This window comes from Chiloscyllium punctatum, chromosome 46, assembly GCF_047496795.1.
Source record: "Chiloscyllium punctatum isolate Juve2018m chromosome 46, sChiPun1.3, whole genome shotgun sequence".
Lineage (NCBI taxonomy): Eukaryota > Metazoa > Chordata > Chondrichthyes > Orectolobiformes > Hemiscylliidae > Chiloscyllium > Chiloscyllium punctatum.
Genome location: NC_092784.1, coordinates 40,684,302 through 40,710,939, shown reverse-complemented (window position 1 = coordinate 40,710,939; position 26,638 = coordinate 40,684,302). Strand labels below are relative to the sequence as shown.

General features: G+C 43.7%; 1 protein-coding gene across 2 annotated transcripts in view; it reads left to right on the top strand.

Annotated features, from left to right (window-relative positions):
• The window catches only part of mcoln1a (mucolipin TRP cation channel 1a), an 80,215-nt gene that overhangs the window by 21,827 nt on the left and 31,750 nt on the right, over positions 1 to 26,638 (top strand). For both annotated transcript variants that reach the window (XM_072564061.1, XM_072564060.1), the window contains 3 exons: positions 13,261 to 13,428; positions 17,050 to 17,206; positions 23,110 to 23,191. In XM_072564061.1, the coding sequence (XP_072420162.1) occupies positions 13,288 to 13,428; positions 17,050 to 17,206; positions 23,110 to 23,191 (380 nt within the window). In that variant the 5' untranslated portion in view covers positions 13,261 to 13,287. The remainder of the gene's footprint in view (positions 1 to 13,260; positions 13,429 to 17,049; positions 17,207 to 23,109; positions 23,192 to 26,638) is intronic.

The window sequence follows — 26,638 nt, the reverse complement described above, 5'->3', positions numbered from 1 at the left end:
TGTCACTCATGATTTTATAACCCTCTATAAGGACACTCCTCAGCCTCTGATGCTCCAGGGATGATAGCTTCAGCTTATTCAGGCTTTTCCTATATATCAAACACTCCAACCCTGGTAACATCCTTGTAAATCTTTTCTGAGCCCTTTCAAACTTAACAACATCCTTTCTTCAGTAGGGGAGACCAGAATTGAACTTGTTGTAGAAGAAATTCAACAAAACTCAATAAATTAATCCCAGGATTAATTAAGTAGGATTGCCTATGAGGAGATTTGAGACTGGTCCTGTTCTGTCTGAAATTTAGAATTGGAGGGGATCTGATTGAGACACAAACAGATCTTACAGGGGTCGCCAAGATGCATGCAGCAAGAATACTCCTCGTTGAGGTCCAGTCTCAGAATAATGGATAGGACTGAAAGGAGGAATTCCTTAATTCTGAGGGAGGTGAATTTTCAGAATTCTCCACCCCAGAAGGTTGTAAAAACTTAATTATTGGCAATGTTCAAAACATGGATTGATATATTTTGAAATATAAAAAATATCAAGTGATGGGAATAGTTTGGAAAAATGGCATTGAGGTGGAAAATCAATGACAATGTAGTTAAATGATGGAGCAAGTTTGCTGGGCCCAATGGCTGCCTAATTTTTCTTGTATGAATGTGTCTGCTCTCCATGTCTTTGAGTGGTAGAGGCTACAGGTTTGGAAGGCGCTTTTGAAGGACGGTAAGTGAGTTGTTTCCATAGCCTCTGTCCAGCAGTGGCCAAGAAGGGCTAGTATTTGTGGAAGCAGTGCTTGCAAGGAGCAATAGGACATGAGGTCAGTGGCGACTAGAGGGTTAACTGTTGTGTGGGCACATTGCTCTGTCATTGAACCGTGCAGGCAAATGTGTTTATTTAACAAACATCCAACATATTCAATAAATAAGGAATTAAACTAAACAGTCAGTACATCATTTACTAGTATTTCCTCTTACCATTTTACCAACAGCGCACAATAAAGGTGAAAGTTCATATACATATTGTGTAACACCCTGCACCACTGTCAGAGAAATTAGCCCAATAAAGCAGAGATCACAAAACACAGATCGAAGTGAAATTAGCAAACCGTTTATTAACACAGCAATATCACAGAAGAGAAATTGACTCAGCTGAAACAGCACAGGGAGTCTGTCCAGGTAGCTGAAACACACTTCCCGAGCTGAGAATCAAGCCGGGTTTTATAGGAATGCTGTACAATGATGCTAATAAAAATAGGGAAAAGACTATGTATTTGATAATTAAGTAATCCAGTTACGATGGTGATAATCACTCTGCAGTATCAGAAGAATGTCCTGATTGTAGATACAATGTAGCTTCCTGGCAGCATCAAACAGCTTTTAGTAGGATCAGGAGATTCCAGCTCTCTTTGAGTGTAAGTGAGAATGTCCCTTTTAAGGCAGGTATTGTGAGCGAGGTATTCTGGTACCTCTCTGCCTGTCACTGGAGTATGAGACTGCCCTTAGGGTTTTGGGACGTCTGTGTTGATTGGATCCAGAAAGCTTATTGTCAGTTTGTCTTGGGAAGTGTATTCTCTGGTCTGTGAGTGACTATGGTCATGTCTCGTTTCTCTTGTCAGCTTGTTTGGTCAATGCTGAGGCATTCTGGGTGTTTCTTGTATGGTTTGGACAAGCTTGACTTTGTGTCCTGTGTGGCCATGCTGTGGGTAGGCAGGTGGCAGATCTTTTCCCACAGCCACCAATACTCAGCAGCAGCAGTGCGGACTACCTCCAAGATACTCTATAGAAATCCACCAAAAACTCAACAGCACCTTCCAAACCTGCAACCACTTCCATCTAGAAGGACAAGGGCAGCTTATACATCGAAGCACCACCCCCTGCAAGTTCACCTTCAAGCAAGTCTCTATCCTGATTTGGAAATATATCATTGTTCCTTTGCTGTCATAGGGTCAAATCCTAGAATTCCCTCCCTAAGAGCATTGTGGGTGTACCTATAGCACATGGACTGCAGTGGTTCAACCACCACCACCTTCTGTAGGGCAAATGTTGACCCAGCCACTAACGCCCACGTCCCGTGAAGTAATAATAAAAAAAAGCACAAGTGTACCAAAGTCACCAGCACAATTATGTCCATTACTCATGTCGCAGTTTGCTAATCAGGGATGCCAGTTGTCATGTCCTGACCAAAGTCAAGATTAGTGTGGAATTCCTGATGAAGGGCGTTTGCCTGAAACATCGATTTTCCTGCTTCTCGGATGCTGCCTGCACTACTCTAATCTTGATTCTGATCTCTAGCATCTGCAGTCCTCGCTTTCGCCTATGTTCTGACCAAAGGTTGCTCTGCTCAGCTGAGCTGTAGACAGGTTCAGGGCCAACTTAGGCCACATACTTTTCCCAAAAGGATTTTGTTGCCTTTTCTTGCACAATCATATAGCAATTATTCTTGTTTGATTCTTGGTGTGTGCGAACAGACTTAGCTGTTCCCTTTTGTATGTTCATAGAATGTAGGCATCACTGAAGCCATAATTTTTTTGCCCACTCTTGTTGTCCAGAGGGCAGTTAAGAGTCACCCACGTTGCCGTAGGTCTGGAGTCATGTCTACGCCAAACCAGGTAAGAATGACAGACCTCCTCCCAACAGGACATTAATGACCCAGATGGGCGCTTACTGCAATTGTCAGCAGTTTCCAAATCACCATTCAATACAGGTGTTGAATTGTCTTTCCAGCTAGTGTGATGGAGTTTGAATTCCTGGTCCGAGAGAATTAGTAAGGCTCTGGATTACTAGTGACATTACCGCTGTCACCCCGCCAGGCTGCAGACAGTGTCATAGAGCTGGACAGCACGGAAACAGATTCTTCAGTCCAATTCGTCTATGCTGACCAGTTATCCTAAATTAGTCTTGGCTCATGTCCCTCCACCCTTCCCATTCACATACCCATCCTTTTTAAATTTAAATGATGTAATTGCACCAGCCTCCACAATTTCCTCTGGCAGCTCATGCCATATATGGACCACCCTCTGTGTGAAAAAATTGCTTCTTAGGTCCCTTTTAAATCTTTCTCCCCCCTTACCTTAAACCTACACTCTCTAGTTTTGGACTCCACGGCCCTTAGGGGAAGGCCTTGGTTATTAACCCTATCCATGCCCCTCATTTTATAAACCTCTATAAGGTCACCCCTCCGTCTCCGACCCTCCAGTGCAAATAGCCCCAGCATATTCAGCGTCTCCCTATAGCTCAAACTTTGCAATCCTGGCAATGTCCTTGTAAATCTTTTTCTTACCCTTTCAAGTTTAGCTATTTTTCCTATTGTAGGGACTCTAGAATTGTGCACAGTATTTCAAAAGTGGCCTAGCTAATGTCCTGTGCAGCTGCTACGTGACATCTCCATGCCTGTACTCAATGTACTGACCAATAAGGGCAGGCATACCAAATGCAGCCTTCACTATCCTGTCTGCTTGTGGTAGACAGTGGTACAGTTAATCTTGCTTCAAGATGATTGCAGCAACATTGGATGAGTGAGCTGTCTAGCAGAAACCACAGTAAATCTTCAAATGTAACCATTTTGGAGTTTTTTGTGGGTTAGAAGGAGCAGGAACACAAGTCCCAATTGTCTTCTGATTCAATGGCCAGTTGCAGTTACTATCGGCTGTTTGCTGTTCCCATTTCTCAGCTACTGGCAACAGGATAATGACAAGGTACCTGGCAGAACTCCCAGAGCTGTTTATTGAAATAAATCCATTATGATTGGCAGGGCTGTTTGTCACTGATCTCACCAGTTACGTTGCCCATTGCCCGATCTCTCTCCATTCCATTCCTGTATCTGATAGGTTACCCTATAAAATGGGCACCTTTGTTAGGACTATATCGTAGTTTGTTATCATTGACCCCGCATTAAGAATGTAATTTAGTATCCGAATCCCTTTTGAGACATTTTGACGATGTGTCAAAGTGCCGTAACTGGGTGTTTAAAAACAGTGGTTTGCAAAACTAAACTGCTCCTGGCTCTGGCAGTGTCTGATATTGTTTTCTGCTATAAATAGAGAATCTATTGCTTGTGGTAATTTATGCTGATGAATAGAAATGACCATTTGAGATTTTAAAAATCCTTTCATGGGATGTAGGCAGTACCGGCAAGGCCAGCATTTGTTGCTCAAACCAAGTTGCTGCTTGAGAAATGGTGTTGGGTTGCTTTCTTGAATGATTACAATCTGAGAGACGTAAGGACACAGCAGTGAGGTAATTCCAGTTGACCCAGTGATGGTGAAGAAACAGTGATATTGTTTCAAATCAGGATGATGTGAGGGGAACTTGCAGGCATTGATGTTCCCATGTCTCTGCTTAGCGAAGGGTGCAGTTAGTTCTGGAGCCTTTTATTACTATTGAACCTTTTATACAAAAGTACTTGTGAAAAGTATTCAATGTTGCCTTGTGGAGTACGCATCTGCTACTTTGGTTACAGCATATTCTCAAAGATAACGATGAGGTGAATTAATCAGATTAACTTTGAATCCATTGATTATGGTAAAGTTGACCCCTGAATGTCTGCCTCTCTCTGGCTCAGGGTGATGACGCAAGTCTTGCAGGGCATCCCAAAGTTAAGGGTTGCGAGTTCGGGCAGCAATAGCTGCTGTGGACTGAATTAAAACAGCTACTGTCCTGCAATCTTGGCCCTTACTGCATGATATCTCTGTTCTCCACTGAGGGGTGACAACAATTTTCTAGTTGCAAAATAGGGTCATAGTGGGGAAGCAAGTTCAGGCAGCACTGATTTATTATGTGTGCGTGTTATAAAGTCATACAGACCATTTGGTCCAAACAGAATTCCAAACTAAACTAGTCCCACCTGCCTGCTCCTGTCCTATATTCCCTCCAAACCTTCCAATTCATGTACTTATTCATGCTTTTCTTGAATGTTGTAATTGTGCCTGTATCCACCACTTCCTGTCATGTGGAATGAACATGCAGAGGAAGTGGTAGATATGGGTGCAGCAACAACATTCAAGAGACGTTTGGATAAGTACATGAATGGGAAAGGTTTGGGGGGATATGGGGCCATGAGCAGGCAGGTGGGACTAGTTTAATTTGGGATTATGTTCAGCATGGACTGGTTGGACTAGGCCCTGCAAGATTTGTCGTTCATGTTATGTCAGACAAAGAGAGGCGGGCATCCACGGGTCACCTTTATCATAATTAGCGGTTTCAAAGTTAATCTGATTAATTCACCTCGTCGTTAATTTTGAGAACATGCTGGACTCCACAAGGTAACAATGAATACATTTCACAAGTAATTTTAGACAAAACGTTCAATGGTACTGAAGAATCATGCTCCAGAACTAACTGCCCCCTTTGCCAAGCAGAGGTCAAAACATTGAATATAGGAGTTGGGAGGGCCTGTTGCACCTGTTATTGGTTGACTACTTTTGCAATATTGAGTGCAATTCTGATCTCCCTTCTATAGGAAGGATGTTATGTAACTTGAAAGGGTTCAGAAAAGATTTCGAAGGATGTTGCCAAAGTTGGGAGTTTGAGCTACAGGGAGAGGCTGATGCTGGGGCATCAAGAGGCTGAGAGGCGACTTTATAGTTGTTTGTAAACTTGAGGTGTATGGAGAGGGTAAATAGACAAAATCTTTTCCTTGGCTTGGGGGAGTCCAGAACTAGAGGGTATAGCTTTATGGTGAAAGGAGAAAGATTTAAGAGACCTAAGAGGCAACTTCTTCATGCACGTATGGAATGAGTTGCCAGAGGAAGTGGTGGAGGCAGGTGCAATTACAACATTTAAAAGGCATCTGGATGGGTATGTGAATAGGAAGGGTTTAGAGGGAAGGGTTTAATGGGACCAGAATAATTTGGAATGTTTGATTAGCATGGATGAGTTGGACCGAAGGGTCTGTTTCCACACTACAGCTCTGACTCGATGCGTACCCCTCTCGTTTTAAAAAAAGTTTTTTAAAAATCTCTCTCCTCTCACCTTAAAAATGAGACCTCCAGTCTTGAAATCCCCCATCCTAGGGAAAAGCCAACTACCATTAACTCTATCTGTGCGGCTTACTATGTTATATTTGTCAGATGTCCTTTTACCTGCAAACAGTCTACTTCAATCAACCTTTAAAAGTTCTTGTCTCATATCATTAAAATTTGCCTTATTCCAATTAAACAAAATTAGATTTTATGGAAGGGTTATCCATTTCCATAACCATTTTGAAATTAATAGAATTATGATTGCGAGACCCAAAGTGTTCCCCCACTTTTACTTCAGTCACCTGCCCTACCTTGCCCATAAGGTCATGTTTTGCTCCTTCTCCAATAGGAGCATCCACACATTTGTTTGTGAATGTTTGTAGCTCAGGTTGAGGTTTAGGGTGTAGGTTTGCTCGCTGAGCTGTAGATTTGATACCCAGACGTTTCATTACCTGGCTAGGTAACATCATCACTGGCGACCTCCAAGTGAAGCGAAGCTGTTGTCTCCTGCTTTCTATTTATATGTTTGTCCTGGATGGGGTTCCTGGGGTTTGTGGTGATGTCATTTCCTGTTCATTTTCTTGGGGGGGGGGGAGGGGTTGAAAGATGGTATCTAGATCTGTGTTTGTTTATGTCATTGCGGTTGGAGTGCCAGGCATCTAGGAATTCTCTGGCATGTCTTTGCTTAGCCTGTCCCAGGATAGATGTGTTGTCTCAGTCGAATTGGTGATTTTTTTCATCTGTGTGTAGGCCACCCTAAACATTGATGAAAATGTTTTCTAGAACACATTTGACAAATTCTTCACCATCCAAACCTTTTACACTATGGTATCCCCAGTCAATGTGTCAATGTTTAGAAAATTAAAATCCCCCATTAATACAACCTTATCATGCTTACATATATCTGAGATATTTCTACATGTTTGTTTCTAAGTTTCCCTTTAACTAGTGGGAGGCCTATATTACAATCCTATCAAGGTGATCTTTCTTATTTATAATTTCTACCCATATTTTCAGTAGACTATTTTTCAGAAGTACCTTTAATCAAATGTATTCTTTAATCAAAAATGCTTCCTCTCCACGCTCCCCTCCCCCACCCCCGGTCTCCTTTCCTAGTCTTCCTCTAGCATCTAAAACTCGGAACGTTGAGCTTCCAGTCTTGTCCATCTCTCAGCCAAGTTACTGTAATAGTGATGATGTCCCCATCCCATGTTCTTAAACATGCCCTGACTTCATGCGGTCTTACCTGTAAGATCTTCAGAGTTACTACATACTCTAACTCTCTTGCCTTTTCTAATTAATGAGCTCTCCTCACATTCAAAGGAGAAAGTGAGGACTGCAGATGCTGGAGATCAGAGTCAAAAAGTGTGGTACTGGAAAAGCACAGCAGGTCAGTCAACACTGAAGGAGCAGGAGAGTTGATATGTCAGGCATAAGTCCTTCATCTTACTCTTGAAGGGCTTATGCCCAACATGTTGACTTTCCTCAGTTATTGTATGACCTGTGCTTTTCCTGTGCCACGCTTTTTGACTACACATATTCAGAGCCTTCTCATCAATCTTTCTATTTACACTGCTGCTTAGAATTCCTCTAACACAGTAGGTAGTCAGGCCATCAAGGGGTGAGGCCGCATTGGGTTTGGTACTGGGTAATGAACCATGCCAGGTGTTAGATTTGGAGGTAGCGAGCACTTTGGTGATAGTGACCACAATTTGGTTATGATTACTTGAGCGATGGAAAGTGTTAGGTACATACTGCAGGCAAGAGTTATAGCTTGCCTAATTGCATCAATTATGATGCAATTAGGCAAGATTTAAGGTGCATAGGATGGTGGAGGAAACTGCAGGGGATTGACAAAATTGAAATGTGGAGTTTATTCAGGGAACAGCTACTGCATGTCCTTGAGAAGTATGTACCTGTCAGGCAGGGAGGAAGTGGTCGAGCGAGGCAGCTATGGTTTACTAAAGAAGTTGAACCTCTTGTCAAGAGGAAGAAGGAGGCTTATATAAAGATGCGACATGAAGTACTTGAGATAGGACAAGTTAACCAGGAAGGACCTAAAGAGAGAGCTAACATCCAGGAAGGGACATGAGAAGGTGTTGGCAGCTAGGATCAAGGGAAATCCCTAAGCTTTCTATAGGGAGGTCAGGAATAAAAGAATCACGAGGCTAAGACTACGGCCAAATCAGAACAGTAGTGGGAAGTTGTGTGTGGAATCAGAGGAGATAAGAGAAACGCTAAATGAATTTTTTTTCAGTATTCACACTGGAAAAAGACAATGTTGTCAAGGAGAATACTGAGATACAGTCTACTAGACTAGACAGGGTTGAGGTTCACAAAGAGGTGGTGTTAGCAATTCTGGAAAGAGTGAAGATAGATAAGTCCCCTGGGAAGGATGGGATTTATCTGACGATTCTCTGGGAAGCCAGGGAGGAGATTGCTTTGATCTTTGTTGTCATTTCTACAGGAATAGTGCCAGAAGACTGGAGGACAGCAAATGTCTCATTGCTCAAGAAGGGGCGTAGAGACAGCCCTGGTAATTAAAGACTAGTGAGCTTTACTTTGGTTGTGGATAAAGTGTTGGGAGGGGTTATAAGAGAGAGGTTTTATAATCATCTTGATAGGGATAAGTTAATTTGGGATAATCAACACGGTTTTGTGAAAGGTAGGTTGTGCCTCACAAACCTTATTGAGTTTTGAGAAGGTCACCAAACAGGTGGATGAGGGTAAAGTGATTGGTGTGGTGTACTCGGATTTCAGTAAGGCATTTGATAAGGTTCCCCGTGGTAGGCTATTGCACAAAATACAGAGGCATGGGATTGAGGGTGATTTAGCAGTTTGGATCAGAAATTGGCTAGCTGAAAGAAGACAGAGGGTGGCGATTAATGGGAGATGTTCATTGTGGAGTTCAGTTACTAGTGATATACTGCAAGGGTCTGTTTTGGGTCAACTGCTGTTTGTCATTTTTCTCAATGACCTGGATGAGGGTGTGGAAGGATGGGTTAGTAAACTTGCAGATGACACTGAGGTCATTGGAGTTGTGGATAGTGTTGAAGGATGTTGTAGGTTACAGAGAGACATAGATAAGCTGCAGAGCTGGACTGAGAGGTGGTAAATGGAGTTTAATGTAGAAAAGTGAGGTGATTCACTTTGGAAAGAACAACAGGAATGCAGAGTATTGGGCTAATGGTAAGATTCTTGGTAGCACAGATGAGCAGAGAGATCATGGTGTCCATATGCATAGATCCCCAAAAGTTGCCACTCAGGTTGGTAAGGTTTTTAAGAACACATACAGTGTATTGGCTTTTATTGGCGGAGGAATTCCGTTTCAGAGCCATGAGGTCATGTTGCAGCTGTACAAAACTCTGGTACGGCTGCAGTTGGGGTTCCGTTTTGGTCACCACATTATAGGAAGGATATGGAAGCTTTGAAAAGGGTTCAGAGGAGATTTTACAAGGATGTTGCCTGGTATGGAGGGAAAGTCTTATGAGGAAAGGCTGAGGCTGTTTTCATTTAGAGAGCAGATGTTTGAGGGGTGACTTAATTGAAACATATAAGATGATCAGAGAGTTAGATAGGTTGGGCAGTGAGAGCCTTTTTCCTCAGATGGTGATGGCCAGTGCGAAGGGGCATAGCTTTAAATTGAGGGGTGATAGATATAGGACAGATATATGGCATTGAGGGTGAGTTGGAGGTTTGGATTAGGAATTGGCTGGCTGGAAGGAGACAGAGGGTAGTAGTTGATGGCAAAGGTTCATCTTGGAGTGCCGTCACTAGCGGTGTTCCGCAAGGATCTGTTTTGGGACCATTGCTGTTTGTCATTTTTATAAATGACCTGGAGGAAGGGTTAGAAGATTGGGTGAGCAAGTTTGCGGATGATACGAAAGTCGGAGGAGTTGTAGACAGTGAGGAAGGATGTGGCAGGTTACAGCGGGATATAGAGAAGCTGCAGAGCTGGGCAGAAAGGTGGCAAATGGAGTTTAGTGTAGCTAAGTGTGAGGTGATTCACTTTGGTAAGAGTAACAAAAAGATGGGGTACTGGGCTAATGGTCGGATACTTGGTAGTGTGGATGAGCAGAGGGATCTTGGTGTCCATGTACACAGATCTCTGAAAGTTGCCACCCAGGTAAATAGTGCAGTGAAGAAGGCATATGGCGTACTGGCTTTTATTGGTAGAGGAATTGAGTTCCGGAGTCCTGAGGTCATGCTGCAGTTGTATAGGACTCTGGTGCGGCCACATCTGGAATATTGTGTGCAGTTTTGGTCGCCATACTATAGGAAGGATGTGGAGGCACTGGAACGGGTGCAGAGGAAGTTTACCAGGATGTTGCCTGATATGGTAGGAAGATCGTATGAGGAAAGGCTGAGGCACTTGGGGTTGTTTTCATTGGAGAAAAGAAGGTTTAGGGGTGACTTGATAGAGGTGTACAAGATGATTAGGGGGTTAGATAGGGTTGACAGTGAGAACCTTTTTCCACGTATGGAGTCAGCTATTACAAGGGGGCATAGCTTTAAATTAAGGGGGGGTAGATATAGGACTGATGTTAGGGGTAGGTTCTTCACTCAGCGAGTCGTAAGTTCATGGAATGCCCTGCCAGTAGCAGTGGTGGACTCTCCCTCTTTATGGGTATTTAAGCGGGCATTGGATAGGTATATGGAGGATAGTGGGTTAGTGTAGGTTAGGTGGGCATTGATCGGCGCAACATCGAGGGCCGAAGGGCCTGTACTGCGCTGTATTCTTCTATGTTCTATGTTCTATGACAGATGTCTGAGGAAATTTCTTTATGCCCTCTCTGCACCAGTAGTAGACTAGCCAACTTTACGGGCATTTAAAAGGCCATTGGATAAAAATATGGATGAAAATGGAATAGGAGAAAGTGAGGACTACAGATTCTGGAGATCAGAGTTGAGAGTGGGGTACTGGAAAAGCACAGCAAGTCTGGCAACATCCGAGAATCAGGAGCATTGACATTTCTGGCCCTGATGAAGAATTCGTGCCCAAAACATCAATCCTCCTTCTCTTTGGATGCTGCGTGACCTGCTGTGCTTTTCTAGTACTCCACACTCAATTTTGAAAATGGAATAGTTTAGGTTCGATGAGCTTCAAATTGGTATCACAGTTCGGCGCAACATTAAAGGCCGAAGGGCCTGAAATGCACTGTAATGTTCTATGTACTTGCCTGTCTATCAGTACAATGTCATGCTAATGAAACAAGCAAATCTCCCTGGTAAGGTATTGGTTCCTGTCTAGTTTGGGTTAGACCCATCCTTTTTGAGCAGGGCTTTTCTGTCCCAAAAGAGATTCCAGTTGTCCAAAAACCCTGAATTCCTGAACAATACACCACCTCTTCAGCCATTTATCGTGTTGCTTTTGTCCAAGTTTGGCATTGGGAGTAAGCCAGAGATTGCTACTTCAAAGGTTTTTAAAATCTTCCACCTAACTTCTTACATTTTTTCTGTAGAGCTTTAATCTTTTCCGAAATGTATCATTCTTACTGTTATGACACTGGGTAAACCCAGAAAAGCTCACCTCGCCTCATAATCTATTAAAGTATGAGTGAGAAAGAATACCAAATCCCACTATTTAAAGAAAAAATTAACCATTTATTCTTTAACTCCAAGAAAAAAATGTTGAACAACAGCTATCTACACTGTAAACCTCCTTTGCCTGATCAATTTATTTACCTTCCACTCTACAACACTGTAGTAATCCAATAAAACCTCCTGGTTAGGTTTTACAAAAATTCAAATTTCAAAACCAGTCGGCTGTGTCGATTCTCCTCTATATCTTCCTCTAGATTTCTTGTGGGGTTTTTTTTCGGTCTTGTGCACAGTGCAATTCTACGGGCTGTCTGTATTTGTTGATGCTCTTTGCTACTCTGGCTAACCGTTCAAAATGTCTGATTTTTATAGGCCAAAACATCAGATTGTCTCTTGGTTTGATGCTGTCAAAACAGTAAAATTCAAATTCAATTGCATTTGGTATCTTGTAATATAATTTAATCTGATTGGCCAAATTCAAATTTGTTATGTACCACAGCAACAGCTCAGCTATTTGTTTCACAGCCAAATGTTATATTTTAAAATTTTTCAGCATACTCTGTGCTTTCCTAGATCTGTGCCAGCTTTTGCTCTCAAAGGTACACACTGCACACCTACTTCTTCATAACACCACTAATGCGTACAACAATTTCCTTGCATTAGTTAGTGGAGTACAGGATCATTGCCCAACAGCTAACCTTCCTGCCATGGTCAAGCATCACAATGAAGAATACCAAATCTGTGCATATTTGGTCCCTTTAAATAAAAATAAGATTTTAAAAATTCATTCATGGGATGTGGATGTCGCTGGCCAAACCAGCATTTATCCCTAACTGCCCAAAGAGCAGGCAAAATTCAACCACATTGATTACCTGGTCTAGGGTGGCATGGAGACCAAACCAGGTAAGGACGACAGTTGCCTTCCCTAAAGTTCATTAGTGAACTCGATGGGTTTTTCTGACAATTGACAATTGACAATGGATTTATGGCCATGATTAGACTTGTCATTTCAGTTTTTTTTAAATTAAAATCAAATTCCACCATATCCCATGGAGGGACTTGAACCTGGGTCCCAGAGCATTTCCTGGATCTTTGCATTAATACTTCAGTGGTGAAACTACGAGGCGTTGTCCCACTTGGTACATATTGTCTTTTGTGATCACAGGACATCCCAAAGCACTTTACGGCTAATTATATACTTTTGAAGTGTAGTCACTATTATAATGTACGTAACATGTCAAGATCCACTTTGTAAAAATTCATTCATGGAATTGGGTGCTGCTGGCTGAGTCAGTGTTTATTGGCTGTCCCCAGTTGCCCTTCCTGAACTGCTGTAGTCCATTTGATGTGGTACTGTTGGGGAAGGACCATTGTGGTAGTGACCAGATAATCCTGGTTTTGTGATGCAGGTTTGGAAGATGAAAAGCTAATGGAGGAACTCAGGAGCTCTCCCTGCTCTTTGAAGGACAGTTTTCTTTTTACCAATCTACATGAGAGAAGAGAGAAGGGGAGCTCGGTTAAATGCCACATCGGAAAGGTGGCTTTCTGACAGTGCAACGCTATACTACAATGGTGTGTCAGCCTTTAGTTTTGTACTGAAGCTCGGAGAATGGGATTTGGACCCACAAACTTCTAGCTCAGGCAGGAATGCTGTCAACTATGTTATAATCTAAGTTAGAATGCCAAATGACAGGGAGCCCTTTTACCAGGCCAGCATGTTAATGTTTAGAGACTGATGCCACTTGCTAATTGTTTTCCACAGTTGATCCTGTTTGGATTGAGTAACCAAATGGTTGTAGATTTTACTGAAGAAAACACAATGACATTTAAGCACCTCTTCCTGAAGGATTACACAGATGGGTCGGATGATTCTTACGCTGTGTATACACAGAAGGATGTCTGCGATTCTATTTTCTACACCGTTGAACAGGTTAATGGCTGTCATACTTCCTCTTTTTACGATTTGAACACTTTACAGTTTTACTCTTTCTGTTAACTTGCCAAATTGAACTTTCTAGTGGCAACCCATGCTTATCGAGTCAAACTGCTATTTCAGCATGTAGTTTGAACTGGATAAATATGCCATATTGTAAAATAATATCACATAAGTTTGAATCTTATTGAAAGAAAGAACTCACTTGTATAGATTGTCTTTTATGAGCTTAGGGCATCCTTAAGCATGTTGCAGACAATTAAGTAATTTTTCAAGGATAATAACTGTTGCCCTGTGAGAAAAGGGCCGTCAGTTTGCATGCACCAAGCTCTCTCAAACAGCAATGACCAAGTAATTTCTTTCAAGAAAGAAAACCCTGGGAGTTTTCAATGGCATCTGTAGGGAGAGAACAAGAATTACCATTTCAAGTCCATGACTCCTCATCAGAACTGGAGAAAGACGAAAATCTAATAGATTAGATTACTTACAGTGTGGAAACAGGCCCTTCAGCCCAACAAGTCCACACCGCCCCGCCGAAGCGCAACCCACCCATACCCCTACATTTACCCCTTACCTAACACTATGGGCAATTTAGCATGGCCAATTCACCTGGCCTGCACATCTTTGGACTGTGGGAGGAAACCGGAGCACCCGGAGGAAACCCACGCAGACACGGGGAGAACGTGCAAACTCCACACAGTCAGTCGCCTGAGGCGGGAATTGAACCCGGGTCTCTGGCGCTGTGAGGCAGCAGTGCTAACCACTGTGCCACCGTGCCGCCCACGGTTGCGAGGGGAGTAAGAAAAGTGACTGAGAGAGATGGGTTGGGAGGCAAAAGCTGTTCAATGACAAGAACTAGTCTTAGAGGGCCAGAGGGGGACAATAAAGGTGAATGAGGGAGAAGATGCAAGCAAACAATGCCTTCAGAAAGTACAGCAGAGCTTCAAGGTGTACGTTCCTGGATGAGAGATGGTAATTAAATGAACACGAATGAAAAACAGAATTTTCTGGCAATCTGAAAGAAGAATGGAAGTTCTACTTTGCTATATCTTGTATGTTATGCCAATTGCCCTGAGAGAAATCTAAATCCTTTACCCAATAAAATCCTGCTCTGCTGTTTGCTCCTATTTAGCATTCAGCCCTACAGGGAATGCCTACTGTGTATGATCCAGTTCTTTTCCCTTAGTATTCACAAATGCCCTTCTGGTGATGCAGTTTTAAATTCACCTGGAAAGCGGACATCATTAGCTGCACCAGCATTTCTTGCCTGTACCGAGTTGCCCTTGAGAAGGTAGTGGTGAGCTGCTGCAGTCCACTTGCTTTAGGTTGACCCACAATGCCGTTTGGGAGGGAATTCCAGAACCTTGGCCCAGTGATAGTGAATAAACTCAAATTTATTTCCATATTGACATGGTGACTGGTTTGGAGAATTACATTACATTACAGTGTGGAAACAGGCCCTTCGGCCCAACAAGTCCACACCGACCCGCCGAAGCGCAACCCACCCATATCCCTACATTTACCCCTTACCTAACACTGCGGGCAATTTAGCATGGCCAATTCACCTGACCTGCACATCTTTGTGACTGTGGGAGGAAACCGGAGCACCCGGAGGAAACCCACGCAGACACAGGGAGAACGTGCAAACTCCACGCAGTCAGTCGCCTGAGGCGGGTATTGAACCCGGGTCTCTGGTGCTGTGAGGCAGCAGTGCTACCCACCGTGCCGCCCACGAATCTTGCAGAGGGTGGTGTTCCCCTGTATCTGCTGCCCTTCCTTCAAGATGGAAGTGGCTGTGAGTTTGGAAGTTGCTGTCTGAAGTTCTTTGGTGAATTTCTGCAGTCCATCTTGTAGGTAGTACACACTGCTGCTACTGGGCATCTGTGGTGGAGGGAGTGGATGTTAGGATTAATAATGCAGGTTGCTTTGTCTTGGATGGTGTCTAGTTTCTTGACTGTTGGAGCTGCACCCACCCAGGCAAGTGTTGTGTATTCCATGACAATCCTGACTTGTGCCTTATAGATGGTAGAAAGGCTTTGGGGAGTTGGGGGGGTAAGTTACTCACTGTAATATTTCTAGCCTGTAACTTGCTATTGTAGCTACTGTTTATGTGGCAAGTCCAGTTGAGTTTCTAATCATTGGTAACCCAAAGGATGTTGAAAGTGGGATTATGCATTGCATGTCAAATTGAATAATCAGAGCTGGAATCCTGGACATTTTTCCTGAGCCACCGCCTACCCCAAGACACTTAATGCAAAATTACTGGCTTCCTTCTGCAGTGTTACGACTTAAACAGTTTCAGCTTGTTACGCCTGGGGTTGCAAGGTTGAGGGTTCAAGTTTCACCCCAACTCTTGAGGGCTTATAAACTGAATGTAGTATGGAAGGGAGTGGCTGAGGGTGCCATCAGCCTTTCTGTTCAGTTGGATCTTTTCAATAAACTAATCTCTCATCAGAATTTGGAAGCCCCATAGAAATCTCTCCAGAGTCCTGGTATGTTCCCTCCTCAATCAGTAACACTGAAAGCAAGTGATTAATCGCACTTGTTATTGAGGTTTTTGTTGTGTCTGTATATTGGTGATGCTCAAAGTGTTATCTCTTAATCTTTTAGTTATGTTGCTGTTGAGTGTCCGTCCTGTGTCTCTGGGAGATGCTGAACTTTGTGGTTTTACATACTCCACTCAACCCCATTCTTTTGAACTGTTTACTTGATGAGTGTGTTAAAGGCAAAAATGGGGCAAGAAGGCCAAGGCTTTGTGAATGAATTGCAAGGACTGGACAAAGATTTGGCTAAGGAAGTGGCTTTGGGTGAAGCATTAAGCAGAGAATTCCAGAGGTGGTGGCATTTGTAGCTGAAAGTGGAGCTATCATTGGTGAGGCAAAGGGATTGGGATATTGTCTAAAGGACTGGGTGAACTCAGGCAACATAGCTAACTTTGAGCCAGAATAAGTATGCTCTGTTTCCTATCTCCAGTCTTTGTCCAGTGATTGCTGGTAGGTGTGGAGTGGAATTGTTCAAACACCGAGGAGAGAGCCAGCACCATTGAGATAGTGGGGACAGGGGAAGAACATATGTATGGCTCCAATCCCGATCTTGAGACATGAGTAGATATCACCGGGCTGCGCACAATTGTACAATGTTAAACCATTGGGCTTGTCTGGCTCCTTTGGTGCATGTGGCTCTGTTTCAAAGTAGCCAGTGAACCCCAACTCTTGGACAGTGATTATCTACACGCCGATCACTAAGGCATATTGAGTTGGTCATTGCTGTTTGTGGGATCTTCCAATGCATGTAGACTTCTGGGTTTCCTGCTTTGCAGCAATTTTATAATGTTCCACCACTGCAAAGCTCTCAAGAAAATCCTGGGCTTGTGAAATCTGCTGTTGGAATATAAGTTTCTTAGTTTTTCATCAAACCTTCCCTGATACGATTCTGCATCTCCTACCTCTATGTGCTTATGATGTAATTCAGAATTGCTGTTTGTGTCCCTGCTGTTTGGCTGTGTCCTGTCACATTGCTCAATGTCCTTTACAGTGCAGTAGCTTGGTCCTGCATTGGCTGGGTGGACCTCGAGCAACTGCAGGGTGGCTGAAGTCAGATACTTTATCTTCCTTGTAGTACCTGGCTCTGCAAAACATGACTTTGGGACGGTACGCCTATGTGTTCGGTGGTGATGAGAATCGCACTGCGCTGCAGCTCTGCCAGCGCTTTTACAAGAAAGGCAGCATCAATCCAGCAAATGACACCTTCAACATCAACCCACTGGTGATAACAGGTGAGAGATTCATGTGCCCTCAATGGGGAACACACAAATGGAAAGCTCTTCTTTCACCTGCCTGCTGTGAGGATAGTACCAGGATTTAATCCATCCCTTATAAAGGGACAGAGACATGTCGACATTGGCATGGTGTGTTACTTGAGGAACTCTGAGCTGAAAGTGATCCAATGAGATTGCAGTTCCCCATACCACCTTGATGGTGAAAGTGATGGGTTTAGGCGCTGCTGTAGGAGCAGCCTGGGTGAGTTGCTGCCCAAGCTGTATGTTGGGGGAAGTGACATTGATTAAAAACTGCAGCACCTTGGATGTTTTCAAGCCTTGAGTACAGTTACACTTGTCCCATTGAAATGAGTGGTGAGGTTTCTCTCAATCCTAACTTGAGCCCTGCAGATCGTTAAGGAGATGTGGCAACTACAAAAAGTGAGTCACCATCTCTTGCAGTCAGTGTTGATGTAGCTGTCTCACTCCCTCCCCGTGGTACTGACTTGTGTCCCAAGGTCCTGTGTACATTCAGAGCCCCTTCATGTGTGGTTTTGGTGGTGAATACCAGTCTTAAACCATTGGAACTTGTTGGCCAGTCAGAGTGAGGGATGACCTTAAAAAGGTTTATAAAATCACGAAGGGCATGGATACGGTGAATAGTCAAGGTCTTTTTCCTAAGGTAGATGAATCCAGAACTAGAGGGCATAGGTTTAAGGTAAGAGGGGAAAGATTTAAAAGGGACCTAAGGGGCAACTTATTCATGCAGACGATAGTGCATGTATGGAGTGAGCTGATAGAGGAAGTTGTGGAGGCTGATATAATTTCAACATTTAAAAGACATCTAAATGGGTACATAAAGAGGAAGAGTCTGAAGGGAAATGGGCCAAATCATCACGAATGGGACTAGGCCAGATTGGGATATCTGGTTGGCTTGGACCGAAGGGTCTGTTTCCATGTTGTATTGGTTTCGGACTCTAATTTGGTTATATTGCCATCACAGCAAGTGACCGGGGCAGGCCTGAGATTGCACTAGATTATGGGAAGTTTCTGGTGGGTCACTGACAATCTTGTTCGCCCATAGAGCTGGGACAGTGGAAAAGGCCTCCTTCCTGGGAAAGGGTAGCTTTTTTATGCTGTAATTTAGTTTAATTCATCTCCAACTACACAAATTTAATTTGCTTTGTTACTGTAGTTACAAAGAATCCTTGCAGTGAGGCATCATACCCCAGTGGGAGGGTGGAGACCATATAGAACTCCAGGTTTTATAAAAGTAGAAATCGGTTCTAAATGAGTCAACTGCAATTGCATAGTGCTTTTGACTTGGTAACCAGTCTTAAAGTGATTGCCCTCAACCATGCTAGAGTGGACGAGAGGAGGTCAGGCCGCAGAGCTGATGGGTAAGTCAGTGTGCAGCAATGTGATGGGCTGGGTGAGCCTGCAGTTTCTCCTTGCCATGCTGTCTCACTGTTCAACGACAGCACTAATCCCATAGTGAGCACCATTGCACTTTCCCCAGGCAGTACAAACTCCCAAGATGCACCCCAATGCATGTCTGTCTGACGCTGATGGGGTTGTAGGGGTGTATTTTCATAGAATCCTAGAATCCCTAAAGTGTGGAAACAGGCCATTTGGCCCAACAAGTCCACACCAGCTCTCCAAAGAGCATCTTATCCAAATAGAGTAAAGGTGAATTTGGACTTTGAGTTTAAATTTGAGTCATTGGTGAGAGATAGGGTAACAGTGCCCCTAAACTAAGTAGAGTCAGAGAGATGTACAGCACAGAAACAGACCCTTCGGTCCAACCCGTCCATGTCGACCAGATATCCCAACCCAATCTAGTCCCACCTGCCAGCACCCGGCCCATATCCCTCCAAACCCTCCTTATTTATAAACCATCCAAATGCCTTTTAAATGTTGCAATTGTACTAGCCTCCTCCACTTCCTCTGACAGCTCACTCCATACATATACTACCCTCTGCATGAAAACATTGCCCCTTAGGTCTCTTTTATATCTTTTCCCTCTCACCCTAAACCTATGCCCTCTAATTCTGGACTCCTCCAACCCAGGGAGGAGATTTTGTCTATTTATCTATCCATGCCCTTCTTGATTCTGTAAACCTTTAGAAGGTAACCCCTTAGCCTCCAATGCTACAAGGAAAATAGCCCAGCGTATTCAACCTCTCCCTGTAGCTCAAATCCTCCAACCCTGGCAACATCCTTCTAAATCTTTTCTGAACCCTTTCAAGTTTCACAACATCTTTCTGATAGGTAGGAGACCAGAATTGTGCCACACTATTCCAAAAGTGGCCTAACCAATGTCCTGTACAGCTGCAACATGACCTCCCAACTCCTGTACTCAATACTCTGACCAATAAAGGAAAGCATACCAAATGTCACCTTCACTATCCTATCTAGCTGTGGCTTCACTTTCGAGGAGCTATGAACCTGCCCTCCAAGGTCTCTTTGTTCAGCAACACTTCCTTGGAACTTACCATTAAGTGTTTAAGTCCTGCTAAGACTTGCTTTCCCAAAATGCAGCACCTCACATTTATCTAAATTAAACTCCATCTGCCACTTCTCAGCCCTTTGGCCCATCTGATCAAGATCCCATTGTAATCTGAGGTAATCTTCACCATCCACTACACTTCCAATTTTGGTGTTATCTGCAAACTTACTAACTATACCTCTTATGCTCACATCCAAATCATTAGTAGAATCAGGCTGGGAACACTGTGTTGGCCCACTAGCAGTGGTGAGGCAAGTTCAGTTTTTGGATGGGGCAGTTCAATCTTGAATGGAATCACAGATTGATTACCAAGGCATCACTGAGTGCTGAAGAAAGGCTTCATGTTTGGGCTGGGGCCCCTAAAATTAAAATTGAGACTGAAGGTTGTACCTGAGTTATTAGCCTCCCCTTTCAGCTGTTGTCAGACCTGTATTGGATTCTCAGTATTATCTGTTTGATTGATGGGCCTAAAATATTAAGCGGTAGTTTGTGTTAAGAGCTGTAACTTCTGGTAAGCCATTGCTTATCAGAATCCTCAATAGGAGCGAGAGTGACAGCATAGTTTTTATTGGGGACGTCAACTTTCCAGATATTGACTGGGAATACTATAGTTCAAGTACTTTAGATGGGTCAGTTTTTGTCCAATGTGTGCAGGAGAGTTTCCTGACACAATATGTAGACAGGCCAACAAGGGGCGAAGCCAGATTAAATTTGGTACCGGGTAATGAACTTGGTCAGTTGTTAGATTTGGAGGTAGGTGAGCACTTTGGTGATTGAGACCACCATTCAGTTATGCTTACTTTAGCTATGGAAAGGGATAGGTGTATACAACAGAGCAAGAGTTATACCTGGGGGTGGAGAAGGAAATTACAATGTGATTAGGCAAGACCTAGGGTGTATGGATGGGGGAGGAAACTGCAGGGGATGGTCACAATTGAAATGTGGAGCTTATTTGAAGAACAGCTACTGTGGATCCTTGATAAGTTTGTACTAGTCAGGTGAGGAAGACATTATTAGGTGTGGGAGCTGTGGTTTACTAAGGAAGTTGAATCTCTTGTCAAGAGGAAGAAGAAGGCTTACGTTAAGATGAGGTATGATGGCTTAAAAATGTGTTGCTGGAAAAGCACAACAGGTCAGGCAGCATCAAAGGAGCAGGAGAATCACCGTTTCGGGCATGAGCCCTTCAGGAATGAGGAGGGTGTGCTAAGCAGGCTAAGATAAAAGGTAGGGAGGAGGGACTTGGGGGAGGGGTGTTGGGAATACAATAGGTGGAAGGAGGTTAAGGTGAGGGTGATCGGCCGGAGAGGGGGTGGGGGCGGAGAGGTCGGGAAGAAGATTGCAGATCAAGAAGGCAGTGCTGAGTCTGAGGGTTGGGACTGAGACAAGGTGGGGGGATGGGAAAATGAGAAAGCTGGAGAAATCTGCATTCATCCCTTGTGGTTGGAGGGTTTCTAGGCAGAAGATGAGGCGCTCTTCCTCCAGGCATCGTGTTGCTATGGTCTGGTGATGGAGGAGGCCAAGGATCTGCATGTCCTTGGCGGAGTGGGAGGTGGAGTTAGTGTTCAGCCACTGGGTGGTTGGGTTGGTTGGTGCGGGTGTCCCAGAGGTGTTCTCTGAAACATTCTGCAAGTAGGCGGCCTGTCTCCCCAATGTGTACGAGGCCACATTGGGTGCAGCGGATGCAGTAAATGATGTGCGTGGAGGTGCAGATGATGGCTCAGTTAGGGCGCTTGAGAGTTACAAGTTAGCCAGGAAGGAGCTAAAGAGATAGCTAAGAGGAACCAGGAGGAACATGAGAAGTCATTGGCTGATAGGATGTACAGGACATTGGTAAGGCCTTTTCTGGAGTACTGTGTCCAGTTCTAATTGCCCTATTATAGGAAGGATATTATTAACCTGGAGACGGTTCAGAAAACATGATCTGGAATGTTGCTGTGAGTGGAGGGTTTGAGATTCAGGGATAGGCTGAGACCTTTTTTATTTCAGTGGAGCATAGGAGGCTGAGTGGTGGCCTTATAGAGATTTATAAAATTGGGAGTACAGGTAAAGTGTCTTTTCCCTCGGATGGGGGTTTTTAAGACTAGGAGGCGTGTTTTTAAAGTGAGAGGAGGAAGATTTTAAAAAGACATGAGGGCAATATTTCTACCCAGTGAGTGGTTCATGTGGAATGAACTTGCATAGGAAGTGGTGGATGTGGGTACAGTTACAACGTTTAAAAGACATTGGATAAGTACATGACTAGCGCTGAAAATGTGTTGCTGGAAAAGCGCAGCAGGTCAGGCAGCATCCAAGGAACAGGAGAATCGATGTTTCGTGCATGAGCCCTTCTTCAGGAAAGTTTCCTGAAGAAGGGCTCATGTCCGAAATGTCGATTCTCCTGTTCCTTGGATGCTGCCTGACCTGCTGCGCTTTTCCAGCAACACATTTTCAGCTCTGATCTCCAGCATCTGCTGTCCTGACTTTCTCCCGAAGTACATGAATAAGAAATATTTTGAGGGATATGGAGCAAGTGCAGGCAGGTGGGGCTCCTTTACTATGGGATTATGGTTGGCATGGACTGTTTGGACTGAAGAGTCTGTTTCTGGGCAATATAACTATCTATTGAGCCATCCTATAAAAAAAAATCAAAATTAAACTAATTCATATTGTTTTGACAGACAATGATGCACACGAACCAATCAGTTGTGCAAGACCTGTAGTACCAGTGAGCACTTTGTTGTATCTCTACTTAACCTCAGTATTATTAAGATTCATTAAGTGGGCTCTTGCGGTGCAATTGGGTTCAATAATGTCACTACTTCTGGAGCTGGAGAGCCAGGTTTAAGTCCCACCTGCTCCAGAGCTGTATAATATGTTCACATTTCAGGTCATTGACTTTGCAATCAGAGCACTCTTGTAGCACAGTAATAATGTCCCTTCTTCTGGACCAGGAGACCTGTGAATCAAGTCCCACTTGATTCAGAACTGTGCATTTGCATGTCTGACAGGTTGATTAGAAAAAGGATATGATTCCCTGGTATTTCAGAGCATTCTCTTGCGGCACAGTGGTAGTGTCCCTACCTCTGGGCTAGGAGGTCTGGGTTCAAGTGCCACCTGCTCCAGTGTGTCATAAGATCTCTGAATAGGTTGGTTAGACTATATACAGAACAACCTCAATTATCTGAACGAAACAGACGGGAGTATTTCGTTCAGATAACTGAGAGTTCGGATAACAGATTGTTCAGATAATGTATAGCTTTCTTATTGGGACCTTGCGATCTCTTGGTTGGATAATCCAAAATTCAGGTAATTGTTATTCGGATAATCGGGGTTGTTCTGCACATGTATTTTTTTTAAAAAGATTAATTAACCTGTGATGGATGAAACTAGAGGCACTCATGCAGTGAATTTCTAACATTTTTTTTTCTTTCAGAGTGTGTGTATGTGAGTCCCTCTTTTCACATCAATTCCAGAGAAACACCGCAATACAGGAATATCACATTAAAATTCTACAAGTAAGGCTGTCCTTTTAAAACTGATGGTTGAGATTGTTTTATTCAGTCCAGCTTGCTTGATAACTGAGTAGCATTGTTCACGTCAAGAATTAAAGATTTTTGTGTATAAATTTGTGTTGCAGACATTTCGTCCCCTGTCTAGGTGACATCCTCAGTGCTTGGGAGCCTCCTGTGAAGCACTTCTGTGATCTTTCCCCCAGCATTTGTAGTGGTTTGAATCTGCCGTTTCCGGTTGTCAGTTCCAACTATCCGTTGCAGTGGCCGGTATATTGGGTCCAGTTGATGGTGCTTATTGAATCTGTGGATGAGGGCCATGCCTCTAGGAATTCCCTGGCTGTTCTGTGTTTGGCTTGTCCTTTTAATAGTAGTGTTGTCCCAGTCGAATTCATGTTGCTTGTCATCTGCATGTGTGGCTACTAAGGATAGCTAGTTGTGTCATTTCGTGGCTAGTTGGTGTTCATGGACAAAGCAGACTACATCCAAAAAGTGCAACAACTACTTTCAGATACCAACACCTACCAAAAGAGGGAGTTTGACCCCACCCCACAGCTCACCAATAGGATAAACAACACACTGAGGAACCTACAAAAAAACAGACAGATAACCAGGTTTGACCTACAGAGAATGAAACCTGAAAGCAACAACACCCCCAGATTCTATGGACCACCTAAAATGCACAAACCAGGCATCCCACTCAGACCCATAGTATCACAACCAGGGACGCCATCACACAAACTGGCTAAAGAACTACAGCAGAAACTGAAACACCTGATCAGCAGATCCAGACACTCTATACAATCGACACAGGAATTCTTGGACATCATCAGAAATATACACATAGACAAGGAAGAAGCCATGGTCTCATTCGATGTAACGGCACTGTTCACCTCCATCGACAAAACCCTAGCCAGAGAAACAATAGCCAACCTGCTGGACATACAAAACAGACAACAGGATGTTGAACCTATCAACAAAGACGGCATACTCAAACTACTGGACCTGTGCCTCACAACACACTTCACATTCAACAACCAAATATATGAACAAATCAGCGGCACACCCATGGGCTCACCCATCTCTGGACTCATAGAAGCGGTAATGCAAAGATTAGAACAAACAGTCTTGCCGCAAATTCAACCCAAACTCTGGGTCAGATATGTGGGTGACATCTTTGTAATCATTAAAAACACCGAAATAGAGAACACACACCAGATCATCAACGCCACACTCACAGGAATCCGATTCACAAGAGGAAGAAAAGGACAATCAACTCCCATTCCTAGATGTGATTGTACAGAGAACACCTAACTGAGAATTCACCACAAAGATATACAGGAAAGTCACGCACACAGACCAAGTCCTGAACTACGAAAGCAACCACCCCAACACACACAAAAGAAGTTGCATCAAGATACTATTGAAAAGGGCCACAACACACTGCAGTACACCAGAACTGCAAAAAGAGGAAGAAGAACACCTATACAATGTATTCGCCAAAAACTGATACCTGCGCAATTTCATCAACAGATGCCTAAGGGAAAGACAATGGAACGAGGCCATGCCACAACCCAAAGGACTAGCCACACTACCATACATCAAGAGCATTTCTGAACTGACAGCCAGACTACTGCGACCACTAGGACTCATAACAGCACACAAACCAACAGCCACTCTCCGACAACAACTCACCAGAACGAAGGACCTGATACCCAGCATGAGCAAAACCAATGTAGTGTACAAAATCCCATGCTAGGACTGCACAAAACACTACATAGGACAAACAGGAAGACAGCTAACGGGATCTGCATCCACGAACACCAACTAGTCACGAAACAACACGACCAGCTATCCTTAGTAGCCACACACGCAGATGACAAGCAACATGAATTCGACTGGGACAACACTACTATTATAGGAAAAGCCAAACACAGAACAGCCAGGGAATTCCTAGAGGCATGGCACTCATCCACAGATTCAATCATTGAGCACATCGACCCGGACCCAATATACCGGCCACTGCAATGGACAGCTGGAATTGACAACCGGAAGCGGCAGATTCAAACCATTACAAATGCCAGAGGAAAGATCACAGAAGCACTTCACAGGAGGCTCCCAATCACTGAGGATGTCACCTAGACAGGGGACGAAATGTCTGCAACACAAATTCCCAGCTCGGTGAACAGAACCACAGCAACGAGCACCCGAGCTACAAATCTTCTCACAAACTTTGATTGTGTATAAAACTGAATCAGAATAACTCTGAATAGGAAGGCACTGAGGTTTTAGAGGGTGTAATGTAGGTTTTCAATATTGTTGCCTGGTTTGAGGAGCTATATAGAAGGAAGGGCCTGAAATTGACTTTTGCCATTCCAGCCTGTTAGATTACTGTGTGATAGGGCAGAATTTCAAATCAACGGATGACTCCGTGTAGATACAACCAGGTGGACCATAGAAACCAGGATGGCATGGTGGCTCAGTGGTGGTTCAGCACTGCTCAGGTAACTGTCTGTGTGGAGTTTGCACATTCTCCCTGTGCCTCCGGGTGCTCCGGTTTCCTCCCACATTCCATAAGATGATCAGGTTAGGTGAATTGGCCATGCTAAATTAGCCGTAGTGTTAGATGAATTTGTCGGAGTTAAATGTAGGGAAATGAGTCAAGGTGGGTTACTCTGAGGGTCAGTGTGGATTTGTTGGGCACATTGTAGGGAATCTAATCAAATTGAATCTAAACTCCGAATTCAAACTCAGGACATGAGAAATTGCTTCAGAGTCACACAGCTAAGGATTTTCTTCCCAGGTTTGTTGTCAAGGCAAAGATTGTGACCAGATTCAAGAGAATTTTGGGTAAAGGCAGATGAGATTTGGGTGGAGGTAAATTTTATTTTTAATTCATTCAGGGAATGATGACGTCGTTGGCCAGCCCAGTGTTTATTGCCTATCCCAAATTGCTCAGAGGGCAGTTAAGAATCAGCTGTATTGCTGTGGGTCTGGAGTCACATGTAGGCCAGACCGGGTAAGGATGGCAGATTTCCTTCTCTAAAGGACATTAGTGAGCTAGAAGGGTTTTCCTGACAATCAATAATTGATTTTATGGTCATCATTAGACTCTTAATTTCAAATTTTTATTGAATTCAAATTCCACCACCCAGGTCCCCAGAACATTACCTGGATCTCTGAAATAATCGACTCTTGATAATAGCACTAGGTTATCACCTGCCCATATGATCATGACTTCAGTGTATCTCCTGCCAACACACTTGAATTGGAAGTTAGTGCCGTTGACATTGTCATTGTAGTGCTAATATTCTGTTGGAAATGGGAGAATTGTATCTTGCGGCCAGTATCCAGCCATCCTGCTGGTTCCTTCCTTTCTTGCTCTTTGTAACAGCCAGTGCTATTATTAAGTTGGATAGCAAGCCTATCATTTGTAATGGGAGACTCTGCCAC